This window comes from Leuresthes tenuis, unplaced genomic scaffold, assembly GCF_036924035.1.
Source record: "Leuresthes tenuis unplaced genomic scaffold, fLeuTen1.0.hap1 SCAF_6, whole genome shotgun sequence".
In the NCBI taxonomy this organism is placed as follows: Eukaryota; Metazoa; Chordata; class Actinopteri; order Atheriniformes; family Atherinopsidae; genus Leuresthes; species Leuresthes tenuis.
Window position 1 is genome coordinate 5,180,908 of NW_027325360.1, and position 18,593 is coordinate 5,199,500.

General features: G+C 42.9%; 2 protein-coding genes across 4 annotated transcripts in view; one reads left to right on the top strand and one right to left on the bottom strand.

The window, feature by feature from the left end:
- The window catches only part of bmp2k (BMP2 inducible kinase), a 43,893-nt gene extending 35,059 nt beyond the window's left edge, over positions 1-8,834 (top strand). For all 3 annotated transcript variants that reach the window (XM_072387293.1, XM_072387294.1, XM_072387295.1), the window contains one exon: positions 5,866-8,834. In XM_072387293.1, coding sequence (XP_072243394.1) covers positions 5,866-7,282 — 1,417 coding nt within the window. In that variant the 3' untranslated portion in view covers positions 7,283-8,834. The remainder of the gene's footprint in view (positions 1-5,865) is intronic.
- paqr3a (progestin and adipoQ receptor family member IIIa) lies at positions 8,828-16,949 on the bottom strand. Its single transcript, XM_072387296.1, has 8 exons — positions 16,786-16,949; positions 15,850-16,081; positions 15,228-15,390; positions 14,032-14,187; positions 11,066-11,263; positions 10,853-10,943; positions 10,544-10,729; positions 8,828-10,172 (listed from the first exon to the last, which is right to left on the bottom strand). Exons 1-7 carry the CDS (start codon positions 16,844-16,846, stop codon positions 10,587-10,589), a joined length of 1,044 nt encoding a protein of 347 aa, XP_072243397.1. The 5' UTR covers positions 16,847-16,949; the 3' UTR covers positions 8,828-10,172; positions 10,544-10,586.
- Positions 16,950-18,593: the final 1,644 nt, after the last annotated feature.

The following is an 18,593-nucleotide window of genomic DNA, read 5'->3' on the forward strand; positions in this document are numbered from 1 at the left end:
AATATAATCATAAATCATCAGATGGGCTTACACTTTGATTTTGTGGCAGTTAATCTGCTTTTTTACCTACAGATTCATGGAAGAGTTCTTTTTTTTTGTTTGTTTTTGTCTGGTTTGTTTCCTACTTTGGCTGCAGTACCTACATTCCTTAAGGCCTGGTATAGATCTAGGACTGTGATAGGTCATTGATGCCAGATCCAGTCAATCCAAATGTTCTGAGTTGAGTTAGATAACCTGCATGTGTTGAACATATAGTACAGACTCCTGGGCTGTGCCTCCAGTCTGTGTCTTGGTTTGATTGACATTTAGAATTTGAGTACAGGGCAGATGAATGAGATGATGTCTTCTCTCTTACATTGTGCCAGATATTGATTCAATATAATCAAAATGGATGTTTTATGCTCTGTTGACAGCAGGTAGGTTTTTTTCCTTAACATTCCCATTTCATTGTGACATGTGGTGACCCTGCAGATTATCTGTTGAACATGTGAAATCAGTGCAGCTCTGCCCTTTAGTGATATGTGGGACTTCTCTTTGTGCTCATGTCACAGCAGTGCTCTTTTACAGGTGTGTCTCTTACTATAGCAACAGAGGAATTTGACTACAAATCTCTGAATCTCTTCATGTAAGCTGTATTTTGACAGCAGGAACTTTCCCCTGAGACTTTTCTTTTCTTAGACTACCTTCATTTCCATCACAAGCACCCCCCCCCCCCCCCCCCCCCCCCAAGCTGTCGTTATTGGGATGGAGAAAGGATTTTGCCTGCTGCCTTTTGGTGGGGCTTGCAGCGTTGAATGTTTCTGATAGATCGAGTCTTTCTTAATCATCTCACGTTTAATCTCCGTCCCACAGCTCATAAAATCTCTTTAACTTGAAGGAAATTCATGTTTTTTCAGAATAGTTGGTAGTGCTTGTCACAGCATTTAAACAGTCATGTCACCTGTGAATAAGGGGAGCGAGTAGCGATTGTGAGAAGAGAGCAACGAATCAGAGAAGCAGACCTTATTGTTTAACCCCTAACGTTCAAATAAAACTAGCCACACCTCAGCACAGCCCTGTGGGAAGGTGACACCGCAGCTGGACTTCTGACCGCAAGGGAGTTTTCTTAGTTCCTTCATTAAAGTCCCTGGGTACAAAAATGGAAAGTACTTCAGGTTGAAATGTGTTTTTGTTGGTTAAAAATGTGTAACAGAACCACTGGGAAATGAACATCTGGATGCAAAGTGCTTTTTTGTGGCATTTTAATTCATGTGACCAACAAAGCTCATTTTTAGTTAAAACACCCTCCAGTGGTTTTGTTAAACTCTTGTAATGCTTTGATAAAGGTCAAACATGCCTGGCACTGATCGGAGAGCTCTCTGCAAACCTGCTGGCTGGTGAACCAGTTACGGCTCTGATGGTGGGAGCATTTTTCTCACGTTAAATCCAAACCATGTTCCTGTTATTCTCTGTCTAACACAACTGGCTGATGGCACATTGCGCAGCGTTAACATGGTGGTTGTGTTAAGATGACAACGTCCATCAAAATGGTTTCCATTTTGATGTTTTCGTGTAATCCATACAATCCTAAAGGGCTGTATGTTTGTGTGTCCTCACTGTGCCGCTGCCGATCCGCCTTAGAGCAGCAAGTGAGCTTTCATCTCAGCCATCCATCAGACCGAACACTTTTAACTGTAACAGTAGAGTCTGTGTGTTAGCTGAAGGTAAGTTTGGAGAACAGTTAATGCTCCACTTCACGTTTCTGCTCATATCACTGCCTTGTTTTATTGGGCCTCCGTGGAAAAACTGCTTCATCTCAGTTCAGTTTTTGTTCTTTTCGTTCTTCATTTAGTGAGACAGCCATACTCAGAAACATCTTGTTCATGTGTATTGGTGGATGGATCTCTAGTTTGGGCATCAAAGCCAAAAAGAAAAGTGAAAAAGGGACAACCAGAGCCATTAACTGCACTTTGTTTTGTTGAAGGTGCAGAGACACGGATTATTGTCCCAGGATGAACAAGCAAACGTAGACATGAGTATGTTGTTGCATGATGTTTACACTTTCAGATTTTCTGTGCTTTTTTTCCTCCTGTCTCGAGGTATTTCCCGCCTTTTGTAACCTTCTTTTGTCAGCTTTACATCCTGCAGAGGCATTAGAGGCCTCATATCAGATGACTAAAACTTTATTTTAATTCATTCTCATGAATTTTAGTTGTACTTGAAATGAGCAGCTCCTGGTGCATCTCTGGCAGAAAGAAGCTATAGATCACTAAGCTGTCTTATACATATCTTGTTTTTGCAACAGACTATGTAAACGGCCCTGTATTATACTGTGAGTGTGAATGTATTTCTTTATAGAATGTTAATGATAAATAAAAAACATTTAAAATCAATATTCACTTTGGTTCCTTTTTTATAGCTTCTGAAAGAACTGAGAAGTTTACGGTCTCTCCACCACTACACAACAAGCAAGATGTTCCTGATGTAAATGTGGCTGTTTTAAACCGAGCACTGTTCAGTCCCACTCTCAATGAAACGCAACAGATTTGTGTGGTGAGCAGAAGCGGCACAGCAGCGCCAGCTGGGTTTGTCTCGTGCAAACGGGTGTATGTAGCCACTGCATGATTCTGTTTTCGCATATAGACATCTGAAGTGTAAATGTAACTCGCACAGTTGCAGAATGTGCAACAGGATCAGTGAAAGACAGAAGTAGAAGCAATGTGATGCCTGGAAGTCATTTGCTGTTTATAGGACCAGTTGGGACACAAAGAGCACAGCGATTAGAGCTCACTGCAAAGTGGGTGTGAGTTATATCGTGTAGATAACATTTTGGGGTTGAATTGTTAAGGAGCTGTTTGGTTAAACGTACACAGCTGATGATTTTACTTGAGGATGTCTACGGTACACAAGTTTATTTCAGGTACCGTTGTCATTTTGATTTGACGTTAGTTTATCAAATGTACAACCGGGGAATCGGTACGATGCCTGGTGTACGCGCACATTCCCTGAATGTGCATCTTAGTTGGTGTAAAGATGGGTTGATGCAAGAGCAATCAGAGGCTCCTCCCATCGGAGGCTCCTCCCACCAGAGTCGGTAATGCAGTGATCTTTAGCTTGGGTTCTTGTGCTCAAACTCTCCACCGATCTTCACTAAACTCTTTTTTTGTGTAATCTCGCTCGCAAATGATCACCCCCCGCCCCCCTTGACTGTGTTCAAATATATATATGTAAAAAAAAAAAGAAACAAATAGGAACTGGATTGTCAATTTAAGGTTAAAAAAAGATGGCTTTTAACCATCTGTCTGATTAAAACAATCCCATGGGAACATGGAAGCCTTTTTTTGTCTTTTCTAAAAGCAGTTTTGGTTGGTTTTGGTTGTTTTACAAGACAAGAGAGCCGATGAGGACGATGCTCAGTAATCACACCCAAAAGGTGTAGTTTAGCCTGTTCCCTCCAGTTTATCACAGCGACAGCTGTATGATTACAGGTCTGCAGTCAGTCACAGTGTGAAAGATCTGGAACCAGCTCATCTAGGTTTGTGAACTTTATATATTGATCTTTTAGCAAATACATCCTGTGCACATTTGATCTGAAGCGGTAATAACTGTGTATGTAGGCATGAGCGTGTTCTGTCTACACTTTGTATCCAAACTGCGATCCATATATACGTCATACATATATATATATATATCCAGATTCTGTATTTATATCTATATTGTCTGCACCAACTACACCAAGTCAAATTCCTTGTAAGTGCAAACCTACTTGGCAATAAACTTGTTTCTGATTCTGATATCAGAATAAGACTCACTAACAGTGAAATAATTTGCATTTGAATTCACTGGACGCTGACTGTATAAGTTACCACATCAAAGTATAGTATATAGGATATATATAGGATATTTTGGCCCCTGCAGATGTTTTGGAAGGTTTCGCTAAAGTTTCAAGCCTGAGGTGAAAAAGGTTTTTCCTCAGCATCATCGTTTATTAATCATTCACTCTCCTGGACCTTCATCAGACTGCTGTGAGGAGGAATATGAGTTCTAAACGCCTCACAGCTGCAAAGCAGAGGCACTTTTAAGATGTCACCGCCAAACTTTACCCGTTTATGTATTAAGCAAAAGGTGGTGTTGAGTTAGAAGAGGTTTTTGAATGATAAACTTTATTTAAATGTCAGTAAAAAGGATGAGACCTAAACACATGAACAGCAAATGATGGCAAGAGAGCGCCACAGTTTTGAGGGTGTTGTATTGTTATAACGTTGAAAAATGAGGAAAGGTTTGGGGTAGAGAGTTTAGATGGATGAATATGGTATTTTGCAACTAACAGAGTTAGGCTGGTGATGTAATATTGATCTGATTTGTTGGGAGCATCAGAAAGGAAACCAAACGACACGAGACATCTGGCCAGAAAGAGCATTTCCATTTGTTTTATTATCTTTCTGAGAGAGAAAAGACAAAGGTCACGGAGAACAAAAATCACATCAAAAGTTAATCACCTCTGGTAAAAATTCTCCTGTAAATCCGGCTGTTATCCTGCTAACAGACAATGTCATTATTTTGACTCGCTCGTCTGTGAACTATGATGTCGACTGAGGTCATGTTGGGTTTACACTTCCTTCTGTTTCACATGTCTGAGGACGACTGTTTCAGTGTTGAGGTGGAGATGCATCAGCCTCGGTCTTACATGAGCTTTTGAGAAATTTGTGCCGCTTTATTTAATCATGAATCGGACTGTTCTAATACAGTGAGCGCTGATGTATTCTCAGTTTGCTCTGCTCGCTTCACCACTCAGCAGCTCGTCTGTATCGACTCCTCGTTGCTGAGCGAACAGACATCTGTGAGCTCAGACAGATAGTATCTTCCATCACACAGCAGAACAATCACATGCCTGTTTTCACCACTTATTTGCATCTTCTAAAAGATCAGATGCAGCTTGTAATCCTCCAGCTTTTCCCCCAAAGGAATACAATCTGCCAGTGTGGCATCTCATGATTAAAGATGTTTCCATTTGCTGCCTCGTCGAGAGGTGAACGTGATTACAAGTTCTAATCTGTGAGCAGTGGAGTGAGCTGAACAGACGCACGGCAGCTCGTGATGCCTGCATTAATATTTTTTATTGTATTGTACTTCAGCCTTGTTTGCTTTGTGCACAGCAAAGCTTTTGGCTCCTCTGTCGTCCCGTCCTGCCAGTTTGGATGAAGACGGGAGAGGTTTCCATTTTCATGTTCACAGCAGGGGTCCTCTGATGTACAGCTTCCTCTAAAAGGGAACAATAAATTGGCTCCTTGTTCTCTTTTCAGTACGACTGGAGGCTCTCCACTCGCTAATTAGGCTAATTTTTAAGTTGCTATTATGCAAATCTCTTGGACATAAATTACACAAGGCAATTTTTTTTCTCCCTCAAATGCCAAATGCGTGCAGGAATTTATAGAAATGCAGAATTAAGGGGTGGAAATGACTTTAGTTTTTCAAGTCTTGAGGGAGTAACTGGCTTAGAGCTTAAATCTTTTCAAGGAGATTTGAATTTGAAAGCAATTTTGTGAATCTTGAAAAGCTGGACATCTTATTTCTTCAACCTTTAAGCCTGTTGTCCACGCAGGGTCAGAGTAAAGAAGTCACAGCAGCTTTTCGACCATATTGAGCGTTGAGACTCGGCTCTGCTGCTTCAATAAGAGACAAACTGTTGGCATTTGTCTGCAAAGTAATCCTGATTTCAGTAATGCTACATATTAAGGAGGTCCTGTGGGTATTGTGAGGAAATGAAAAGTTGATTTCTTGCATTCAGATTCTCCTTCTGTCACAACTTATGGTGATAAAACATCTAAAGGATCTGGGGTAAAGTGAGAAAACCCTTAACTCTTTGTGTGCTCTTTCTGCAGGTAGCAGTGTAGTGACGAGTGAGCAGATCATTGAGGAGGTTGTTCCTGCTCCCATCTCAGCGCCTGCAGAGGGTCTGCAGCCGGCCGGGTCGAAGGAGCACAAACCGGGCAAGAAAAACAGCGGCAAAGCCGGCGATGAGTCAGAAAGCGACTTCGAGTCCGACCCTCCTTCTCCAAAAAGCAGCGAGGATGAGGAGCAGGAAGAGGATGAAGCCTTGAACAGTGAGCACGGCGAGGACACGGAGCCGGAGAATTTGGGACAGAGGCCTCTGTTGATGGACTCTGAGGAGGAGGAGGATGAAGACAAACATAGCTCTGATTCCGACTACGACCCAAGCAGGGTCAAGATCCGCTCAAAGAAAGCAGCAGGAGGTAAAGGAGCCGCTTCTGCTCCTTCCAGGAGTCCCCGAGGCGATTCTGTCACGACCCTGATGGCCTCCCCTGTGTCGCCCAGCGGAGCGACAGCAGTGGAGGATGTAGACGTGTTTGGTGCCATTCCCTTCCTCGGAGGAGCCTCGCCTGTCGAGCCCTCGGGGAGCACCGACATTTTTGCCAAAGCGCCTTTCAGGCAGGTCAGCCATGAGCAGCCAGCTGCTGATGAGTTAGATGTTTTCACCAAAGCGCCATTCAGCCGGAACCTCTCAAAGTCGGGCAAGAGCAGCAGTGACGTCCACATGGGTCAAACCCCACCAGTATCCCCCGAGGGCATCGACATTTTTGGCTTCTCTCCTTTCCAGCCTGGCCCCACTGTGCCGCCTCCCACCACCTCCAGAAGTGCGGAGGACATTTTCCGGTCATCCTTCGAGGAATCAGCGAGTCCTCAGCAGCAGAGGCTGAAGCAACGGAGCCTCCAGAAGCTGTCGTCGCGCCAGAGGAAGACCAAGCAGGAGGCTGCAGCGGGCGGCAGCAATGGCAAGCGGCACCACAGCACCCCGACTGGAGGACGCAAGAGCAACAAGACAAGCTACCGCACGCCAGAGAGAGTCCGCAGACACAAGAAGGTCGGCCGCAGAGACTCGCAGAGCAGCAATGAGTTCTTAAGCACCTCTGACTCCAAAGAGAACATCAGTGTTGATATGACCCCAGCTGAAGGAAAGGACAAAGGAGCGTCTCTGCCAGTGGACGATGCTCTTTTAGACCCGTTCGGGGCCAAACCCTTCCACCCTCAGGATGGCAGCCGCCACAGCCAGTATAGAGGCCTCGATGGCAATAAGAGCGACCTGACTGCAGCCAATGGTAAGTCCTGGACCGGCTCTCTTCACAGTGGCCTCGGAGAGAGCAATATAATGGATGATTTTGGGGCAGTGCCCTTCACAGAACTGGTTATCCACAGTGGACCTCAGCAGCAGCAGCAGCAGGCGCCCTCGCAGCCGCTGGACCTCGACCCTTTTGGAGCAGCACCTTTCCCCTCGAAGCAGTAACCAGTTGCAGTTTATTAACCCTGAGTTCTTTTGGTTTGGGATCACGGAACCACAAGCTAACAATATTTTAACTCTGCTTTTTTAAGAACATTCAATTAGTTTGAGTTGGCAAAGAAAAGGAAAAACCTACATCCTGTGGAGTCCACGTCTTTCTGTTTGCTCAAAAGCCTTTTATGCTGCATTCTGACGCTTTTAGGGACATGTGAACTGGGTCAAATGGAAAACCCACTCAGATCGTACTGTGATTTTAAGCTTAATACTTGACTCTGCAAAAAGCTCTTTATATTCTGCCTTCTGAAACATTTTTAGCACCACGAAGCCTTATCTGAGCTGGGCTCCGCCTTGCTTCACAGTACCTCGGAAATGACAGCGCTCTGCTCTCCTGCGTCGTCTGAAATCATTTGGGAGTTGTTTTTAACCACTTTGTTGCATCTTTATTAGACTTTTCTCTATGCATACTTCCTCTGTAGTCTTTACACAGCCAAATGTGGGGGATTGTGTTGAATTACAGATGGAATACTATGAGGGATCGAATTTTATTGTACTTCCCTAAAAAGTTGGAGCTTTTTGGTCAGGTTTGAATTTAGGCTTTTAACTGTTCTTTTTTTTTCCCCAGCAGACTTCTTCTGTGTAAGTACTGTTAATTTCTTTTTTATGAAGTTATCACTCGACATTCTGTTAGAAGGGAGAAATAAAAACAAAGCTGCATTGGATGACGTGAAGAAGATTCCTCAGAAATGTGAGTGTAGCTCATTTTCTGTTGTGCACAAATCCCATAAAAGGACCAAAGCGTGTGGTTCTGTCTGCGCACTCAGAACCACGTCCGCTCGCTCCAGCTGAAGATCTTAAAGGAGCAGCTTGCCTTTGTTTGGTTGTTCAGACGTTTGGACGCACTGTTATCAATGAAGGGCCGAAGGCAGAAAACAGGCTTGATCCAGTACCTCATGGTCTCAACTCCTTAAAGTGATATGATACAGCCATTTAATGCCTTACAAGAGACCAATAAAACAAAACTGTAGCATAGGGCATAATGTTGAGCCTGCAGCGAGGGAAGTTAAAGCGATTTGCTTTAAAAGTGATGGATACTTTAACTTGAATGGGAACTATTTTCAGTGGCGTGTTGATCGACATGTGAATCGGTTCAGACAGCAATGGAAATACAGATTATTTAACAGGCTCATCCGGTGAGTTTGGTCTTTTTCTGGGATTTGTTGACAGGGATAAACATCAAACACTGTGTAGAAAAGGCTTTTCCTCAGCAGACTGAGGGAAACCGGCACATTCTCAACCATTTTGTGTGTGACGTGGTGTTCAGGTCGTTTGTCTTCATGAAGACCCTTTTAGAGTAAATTCTTGAACTTGTTATGGTGCAGCAGCCTTCAGCACTTGAGTTCACCAACAAAACGGTTTGAAGTAAACCAGCAGCTTGTTTCCAGCAGCAGAGCCATCTGATGCGACGCTCCTTCTCCAACAAGGTAACGGGGTACGTTGTATTCATCGTGCTATTCTGGTGCTGCATGCAATAAAGGTGGAGTTCAGGAGATATTTAAAACAGTCCACATTCATTTTATTCAGCAGTTTGATCGCTCAGTTATGAAAGATACAAAAGGGTTACACGGACACAGATGATGTCCGCTGGAGCGCACGAAGAACACATTTTTACAGGCTCTACAGAGCAGGTTTGTGAAGAATAATTTAAAAAGAGCAAATAAATCAGAGCTTTCTTTCTTTCTTTGCATCCTACAACTTAAATAATCACATAGAAAACAACTGGCATTCATTCCAAAAAGAGTAATTTTAACTGGAAGTAACTAAAATAAAAGACAAACACACATTCGTGCTGCTTTAAACATTAAGACTCACGATAATGGAACATGAAAAGACAGATGTTCCTCTACTCAGGAGGGCTGGGCGACATGGACCTCTGTGTGAAATATATTTGAGAGAAAGTTGCTAAATTCTGCATGTATTTTGTGTTATCATCACATTATTTACCTTATTTGAAAAAGTTCTGATTTACCACCAAGCCTGAGAGTTTCTTTTACCCCAATATTGATGTGATGGATGTAGAATAAAGTCTCAAAAGTTCTGAACAACAGTGTAACTTTAACATTGCACATCCCCCTAAATGAGCAAACCCAAATCAACACATCGTGGGTTATTACATCTGAAAACACTTAGTTTACCCTCTGATTCTCCTGCCCGCTCAGGCACAGAGAGAAGCGCCCGAAACCCAAGTCTCATGTAAGATGGAACCATGTCAACAACTGGAATAAAAGCAAAGTGATGCTGAACTTACAAAAACAGAGAATACACACGGACCAAAGCCAATCAGTTCTGGAGTGTCGGGTACAAACGCAACGAAGTCTCACTCCGCCGTAAAAAGAAAGAAACTGTTTTGGTTTTTCATTTCTAAACATTGTTTGTGCTGAGTCGGTCTCAAAGAGAGACCACAAACTGATCTGAAATGTAGAAAAAAAAAACCCAGTTTGGGTGGAATATAGTTCAGCAACTTCCACGTTAAGATCAAACACTGTTCGTAGGGGGCTGGTGACATTTGACTTTCCCTTTCAAAGACTGAAAGGCCGACAAAACAAAGGCGTCTTAACAATGTTTGGACAGAATTTAGAAAGCTACGTGGTTTCTTTTACAGGCACTTACAGAACATTTTTATAAAGTGTAAGAACGAGAAGTTTCCTTGGCTGCGAGACTTTATCAGTTAGTGACAGTGAGATAAAAAGGTGTCGTCCACTGCGACAGCAAACCTACGATGACTCAGAGTTCCTGTCCTAGCTTAGAAATACTCATTTGATCCTGCCGGCTCTGGTCTCTCGTCAGTGGGAACGTGTCCACCTGGTAACACCGAAGCTCTTCCACCGCTGCAGCCGGACTAAAGAGGGAGAGAACTGCTTCATGAAAAGAATTTGATCCTATAATGAGGTCTGGGACACATTCCTGAATTTAACAGAGAGAAAGTTTCGTCAAAGAAAATAAACGACCCAAAGTAATCTGCACAAAACATGACTGCACTATGAAAAGTTTCCAGTCAGCCCCTCAAATCACAGTTTTTGGGTCTAGTTGTAGAAACATTTTGCATTATAAGACCTCTGATGCATGAATGTTGGCAGAATGACTGGGCAGACCCTGCAAGTTTCCCTTAATTAGCACTAGATGACATTGTGTCCAGCCGTCTGACTGTTGCACACCTTAATGTTACAGCCAGCACAGTAATATAATAGTATAACCCAGACTGAGACTTACTGCTCGCAGTCAGAGTTGAGGGCCTGTCGGGCTGAGCAGCGTATTAGGTGTGTTGGGGGGTGTCGGGACAGGGCTGACTGTGTCTGTACGCCATGATGAAGCCCGACGACTGGTGCCACCAGTAGAACATCAGCACCAGCAGCATGTGCCACACCTGGTGGCTGGAGCCCAGGTAGTTCAGCTGGCCTGCAGCAACATGACACGGGAGGGAAAGAGAAGGGATTCATTTCTCCAGGAAGTTTTCATGGGTTCCGATTCAAATCAAATCACTCCTTTCCAACTTAAACAAGTACATAAAAGTGGTTTCACCTGGGAAGTAGCGTTCAGGAACTTTTGAAACGTAGAAAATGAGAGCTAATGCTGCGAGGAAGTACATCCCCAGGACCCGAGGGATGAAAGCCTTGAGAGAGAAAAAAATAATGTTCAAAACCGCTCAGCAGTGACAAAGTGCTACCTGCAGCAAGAAATATTCATACGAGTACATCTGGAAAGCAAAGCTGTGACGGCGCAGAGCGGGCTCACCTGGACGAGCTCGGAGGAGAAGCCTCCTGTGATGCAGATCCAGTGGACGGTGGGGATGAGGCCGTATCCGGCCACCGAGCAGAAGATGAGCGAGCGCAGCTGCTTCCACTGTTTGCTGAGGTAATGAGGGTGGATTTGAGCAAAGAAGATGGCCAGGATCATGGCCAGGACCGTCACCAGGTACACCTGCCGCCAGTACTGTAGCAAGAGGAGGGTCCCAAGTCAAATCTACACAGCAACACATGCACACTCCTCACTTTGAGGCTTCTTCGAAGGTGTTGAAGGTACTGAATGAGCTTTGAAAGGTAAAGTGACACAGACCCCAGAGAGGAAGACAGCAGGACATAAACTCACATCCACACCGTCCAACTAAGGCTTTTCAGATTAATTAACAGAAACTCATTCAAATGAAGGTTGACAATATAAACGCAGGCCTCAGTGGAAGGATCGGGCAGCAGGGAAGATGATCCCAGCTGTTAAATGCCTCACAATTATTATTTTTGTCATTGAAGCTTTTTATAAGTTTTGTAAATCAGAAGTTTTTTTTAATAGAAATACAATGTTCCATAAATCAAGCCATGGCAGAAGCTTTCTGGTCGAGAGGTTGAAAAACAAAGAAGCCCGATTTGTTTGCCTTCAGTCCTTCTGGCTGCATTTCCTTTGAAAGGCGAGAGCAGCTCTGCGTGTGATGAATAAAATATATAAATATATATAAAAATGTTGCTCTCACAGATATACCGTCCCCAGATCTGTACTTGATATTTAAACTTCTATAAGTAGCGGTGCAAAGTCTGGACAGCCTCGTCTCGGTCCCTTCTGTCCGTTTGTGTGGATGCAGGCCTTCATCCAGTCACACGTCCGCATGTGAGGAGTCCTGCTGAATTTCACAGTGAATAAATTTGCACCCGGAACAAGGCCCCGCTCTGCTTCAGCCAAATTTTTTAAGCTCTTCTCCTCACAGACTCAAATCTTCTCCAAATCTGCATCCCTGAAACCCACTAAAGAGACGAGAGTTTGACTGGCTAAAAATAAAAATCTGTTTTTCTTTAGGGACTTGGCTTACCGCTGGAGTGGTGCCACCCAGAAGCAGAGACCCAGTCTTGCCATGGAGGGGGCGGGTGGGGGGCTTTGCTGAGACGGCTCCTGGACTTGTGAGCGTCATATGGTGGGGAACAGGAGTGACGGACCGCTCTGTGAACACAGCCATCTGGTCTGGACTGGAGCAGATTTCAGCTAGGTTCTGGGGGCAAAATAACCCGGCGCTTCCAATATGCGGGGGAAAGCGAGCAGGACGGAGCTCAGCCAAACATTTCAGGAGTTAAAAAAAAAAAAAAACCGTGGTGGTGGGCGGCTGGAATGACGAGCTGAAACTGGCTTGTGTCATCAGAGGCTGTCTTCCAAACGGCGAGTGAGGCGAAGGTGTTGTGTTGCTTATTCACTCGGAACAATGAGTCAATGAGCAGAGCCACACTGAGGCCCACTTTATTCAATTACTGCTTCTCAGGCTGAGGCTGTTGAGCTACAACGTCTCCACAGAGACGAGAGAGCCGTAAAATAATGGATTCACATTATACAAGATGGTTTTAAAAAATCCAGACTGTGTCGTTTTATGTTTACTGTGGACCAAGGAAACAGAAGCTTTATATAAAGAGATTCTCAGCATGAGGTCCTCTGCTGTTTCTGAGGCTTTCAGCCTGGCGGAACTCAACTCTCCTTCCTCCTGCTTACTGGAAAGAAAATCTGGAGTTGATACTGAAGCTAATTAACCGCAGTCGTGATAAAACAGAGTTTCAACTCAGGGCAAATCTATTCTGGCTGAATTTGAGTTCTTCTAACTGTCCACGACTTCCCACTGAGGTTCCAGTTAAATATTCATGTTTGCTTAAGTTTCCCAACTGAGTGAGACAGCTGAAGAAAGGAGTTTCAGGGTGTCGAAGATACTCTGGAACATTCTTTATGAAACAAAAAGTCCTTACAGTGTCAGCATCCAAAGGGACTTATTTTCAAGCAGCAGCACTATTGGAGTTAATTTAAAACCAGAGTTGTAGTGTGAGAAAGCATTTCTGAGTTTCTCTCATTTCATATCGATCATTTTAACTGGACTGTATCTTTGAAGTTGTGATTGGCTGCTACATAGACGTGACATATGAGGACCTTTTTTTGTGGGGGGGCTGAAAAGAAAATATGCATGTATTTCTCTTTAAAAAGATCTTACTTCTTACTGGTGCAAGTATAAAAAAGTCCCAAGTAGCCAAAGTAAAAGGGCAGAGTTAGGAAATGAGAGACAGCAGTATAGTGGAAATGTGTGAAAATGGGATTTAACCCTCTGGAACAGCAAAGTTCTGCTGCTCTGTAAGAAACTGAGGACAAACAATCCCAAACAAACGGATGGAATCTTTGTTCAAAGACTGATGCTGGGGTGCTGATCCAGAGGAGGACGTGGTGCCCATCCTCAATTAAAACGTAGATTTTAGTTCAGATGACAGCACGAATGCATTGTTTGTCTGAAAAGAACCCCGGAGAACACAAGACGAAGTGAGTTACAGCTCTCTGCAGACTCATCTGCTGCCAGATTTCATTCCTAATGGCTTCTGTATTGAGTTATTTATGTCAGCTCCCTTCTTGCCTCTTTGTTTCATCTTCCTCTCAGCAGCTACAGTCAGTATAATCCCAGGTTGTTTAACTTTATTTTTCCTGTACTTTTTTACATTTTTAGTGTTTTTTCTTTTTTGGTAATCTCTTTATTTCCATCCGACAGCGGACAGAACAAAAGCAAACAGGAAACAAGTGGAGAAAGGGAAGTTGGACATGCAACAAAGGTCTCCAGCAGGAGTCAAAGCACATGTGTTACAGTTAACCCTGCAGGCATCAGGCCGCTTCCATGGAGTTCCATGCAACTATAACCTTCCTTGGATATGTTTGAGAGAGGAATCAGAGGAAAACTTTCAGGCAGCAGATTAACTCACATTGTTGCAGTAGAAGGTGTAGAAGACGCCGGGGACGTAGCAGCCCAGGATGCCGATAGAAACGCCTGCATAATCCAGCGCCATCCAGCGGCGGCTGGTCTTCTCCGAGCGATGGCAGCAGAACAGGTGGTAACCCACCGAGCACAGCATACACAACTGAGGATTGTAGCAGAGAGCGCAGCGTCAGGAATACAGCGACACGCCAATGCCATCATACAGCCTTCAGATTGAATACGCATTTATTTCAGTTTGCTGAGAACATTCACCCGTATTCTGCACTGAGGTCTGGAATTTTTCTAAAATCACGTAGTTTATTTCAAAATCATCACAAGCTGGGACAACTAATGCCGAGTGTGCACATTTTTTCTCCAACACAGAAGGTGCAGTTCTGACCACATGTCAGTCTCAGCCAGATATGCTCATTAGGTCTGTGGCATTGAATTCTGTAATTGTACAATTGCTTTCATTCAGATCATCGTGATCATTTTTAATCACTGAACTGAAAAATATTCTATTTTTGACTATAATTTACACATAACATTGTTTTCTGTTGCTAATAAATGCTCTAATGTAGAACGGAGCTTCACTGGTGGCCGCCATGTGAAGCTGTAACCGTAGCTCAAGTCGATGTGTCACAGTACAAGCTGAACGTTTTTAGTGAGCTGTGCAGTCAACACTCGATAAGCGGGAGCTCTGCCTGTGCACTGCTGCCAGGAAAAAAAAGTGTGGGCACACACGCAAACAAATCCCAGTCAGAAGTAAAGCTGCAAAATTCACAAAGCATCACCAACGTTAGACCTGTACACTTCTAAATGAAATCTGAACTGACAAATAAATCTAATAATCTGTCACACGTGGGTTTAGTGTTGTGCATTTCCACTGTGACACGAGCTCATGTTGAGACACAACCAGATAACTTATTCTATTCATACATCAATAATTGCATTAAAGTGGCCTAACAGCTTTATCAACTTTTGAGATCATCTGACTGACAGGAGACTCTGTTACTGCGATGGTTTGCCACCATACTGTTCAACCTAACTGATGCCAGCTTTCATCTTAAACCCAACAATGGCTTATTGAAATTTCAGCCCAATTATCTATAAAACACTTCTACTCAAACTGTGGGGTGCACAACAGCATCCTAACCAGTCTGTAATGACTTTCATGTTAGAGTTTGACAGGAAAACTCGTACTTGGAAGCAAAAGATTCCGATGGAGTAGATGACATAATCCTCTCTGGAGGCGCCGACAGCTGGCAGCACTGAGGACATGTTGTACACGCCGAGACAGAAGAAGAGCAGGAAGCCCAGCAGGTGACTCCAGGTGTTCACAGTCTCATTGGACAGGATGAAGAGGCTGCACACACAATTTACAAACTTTTAAATGAGCAGTAAAACAAAACTTCAATAACAAGCTAAAGCTACTCTACAGAATCCATAAGACTCTTAACGCACCGTTTTTTTTTTTTTTATTATATGAAACTGAGCTATGCCAAATGACACAAGAAGTGGACTGAAAATCAGTGGCAACAGGTCTTATGGAGGGATGAATCCTCCCCAGAGCCCGGACCTCAACATTATTGAAGCAGTGTGGGATCATCTGACAGAGAACGGAACAAAAGGCAGCCGACATCCAAAGAAGAGCTTTGGGATGTCCTTCAAGAAGCCTGGAGAACTATTCCTGAAGACTCCTTAAAGAAATGACAGAAAGCTGGTCTCACAGGGTTCAGGCTATAAAGGAGCTATTACTGCCTTTATTTCTTCTTTGATGTGCTTAAATATTCTTTAAAAAAAAAATTAAAAATCTGCTTCCCACCTTTTGATGCATAACCTGGATGGCAGGTAGGCTCTGTATCCATCTGTGATGTAGGGGTTCTCCCTCAGAAACCCTGGGATCTGTTCATAAGTGTACAATCTGATTCCTCGGGGCACCAGAACGGGCCAGTACTGGTAACCTCCCAGTTCGATGTAGTGTGCAGTCTGAGCATTCTTCTGGGGTTTCTGGGGCATGGCTGAGCCAGGTGGGTCTGCTTTGATCTGAGCTGAAGCTGAACACATGAAAGCAGACACAGGACCACTTAAAGCTCTGTCACAAATAACTCAAACTGTAAAACAAGTCATAGTCAATATAAAACCTATTACTTTTGTCAGTGGCGTACGTTTGAATAATCAACCATGGTCCAGTGGAGGTGGCAAACTCATAGGAAATGTACCTTTCACCAAATATATGTAAATTCAACAAAGCAAATCTCTCACTGATAAAACCACAGAAGCTAATGTGAGCTAACTGGCAGTACTTGGCGACTTTAAAGGTCCAGCCATGATGTAATCTCGTGTTAATTACATTATCTGTCTCCATTTTACCCGCTCCGTTCTGCTTCTAAGGAGAAAACGTCAAATAGGTATATAATTATTCCCACCTGTCGAAATATAATAGAATAGATTCAATTTGGAGTTCATGTTGTACGATAGAGAGCGGAGGCGAAAATTGCAACGCCGATTTTATTCACAAAACATGCTTGCTTTGTATGTTTTCATGAGCCGAATATAAACAAAGCACCTACAAAACTATAAAATAATTTCAAGCTCCATCTTTCCAAGCAAATCATACTTTAGATAAATCAAACACTCTTAAAATGACTTAATTTTCAAAGCGGTCTGACGTCTGGTGGCTAAAAAGAAAGCTGAACAGGCTACAGGAGCCAAGTTAGCATGTAGCTTTATTTAAATATTTTATTTAAAAAATACTTACCTTTTAATTTAGTGTACATATAGTCTGAGGCATTTTGTTGCTTAAAATACGTACTACGCATTTGCAAATTTATGTTAACATTGATTTACAAAAACAACGTAATATTGATCAAGTTTCGGCTTCAACATCTTCAGCGTTACAACAGACGTCATCACGAACATAGGACCCCTACAAGATGTCCAAGGACCGCCTGCGTTTAAATAAACAAACACACAAGTAAATAAATAGCTAAATACATAAATAAATACATTTTGGTACAGCTAAAAAATTAACAAATAATTTGTAGAGTCCTTCTCTTGCTATCTCACTACTACTATAAAATTAGTGACAGAAGTGCAGTAGCACCCAGAAAGGTGGCTGTTTTTAGACAGACCTGTCTGGCAAAAGATAAATACCTTGTTTTACCAAGTTTTCTCAAAAACCCAAAATTGAATATATTAGTTGCACATGTCCATATATCTTATACTGCTTCACATCAGGAATTAAGGATCAGTATGAAACTACCACTACTACTACTAACAGGTTAAAATGTCTTTGCCTTCTTCCATCCATCCTGCTCGATCTAATTCAAAGTAATGGGGGCTGGAGCCTATCCCAGCTGCCCAAGAGTATACCCTAGATAGGTTGCCAGTCCAACATAGAGACAAACGAGGCAAAAAACTCTTTGCCTTCTTAAGAAAAATAAAAACTCACTTGCAACATGATGCATATCAGAGGAAATTTGGAAATGCTTATACTCTATGTGTACGGTATAAGAATATAAAAATTTGTATAAAAATGGGTAGGTATACTCTGCACTACCCAGCAGATCATGGTACCAATATTCCATTATCAAAAAGTTTTTCATAATTCCTATTAACGAAACAATTTTACATAAAATTCTTTAAAATTCTTCATGGATGGACAACTTTTCAAACTTTTTGAAAGTGGTAAATGGACTATATATATATACATAGAGACAGGTTGCTAATTTTGCACATTAAAATTGATTAACTCAATCCAAATCTTGGCCTGTTCATACAGCTATTTAATCTGCCTTTATCATCCCTGTAGGCATACCTGAGGTCACATGACTGATTAATATAACCCTGGAATATACAGGTGTGGTCCACGTTGAATATAAACTGCTTAGAGACGCTCACGGCCTCCCGGTTGTCGTCCTGCTGCACTGCGAGCCTGTCTTACACCCTCCTGTCGCAGACTGTCATCAGGAATTCTCATCAGATGAGGAGCCCCCCACAGACCTCTCAGGTGTGAGAGATGTCGGTGGATTCCCTCAGGAGGAAAGTCACACTCATTCCTCCCTCTGCTGTTTACACCCCCACATTAATTGCCTCATTCTCAAGTGAAAGTGTGTTCTTCATTATCACTTCTAATACACCTCTCAGCACATTCACTCTGCTAAAGTGTCAGCTGCCATGCCAAGTTAAGACGCTAACTTGTACATGCAAGGGCAAACATTAAGAAGCTCCTGCTGTTACACACATTATTAATGGATTTATAGGAAAGAATAGGATAGGAAAAAAGCCAAAAAACATAGCAACACTATAAGATTTTTACAATGTCGACTTTTTAAAATAATCTTGAAATGATTTCCAAACTCCCTTCATGATACCATTAAAAGCCCCATATTCAGGGCCTGAATGTGTCAAACTGTTTGACATTTATTCAACTTTTCTGATCTTTTCCCAATTTTTCGTTCTCTGTGTACAATAGCAATGGATTTCCACCTGAGTGTCTGCCGCTGCTTTGAAGCATAGACTCTATTCAAGCAGTGGACATCATCACCATCATCACCATCTTGATGC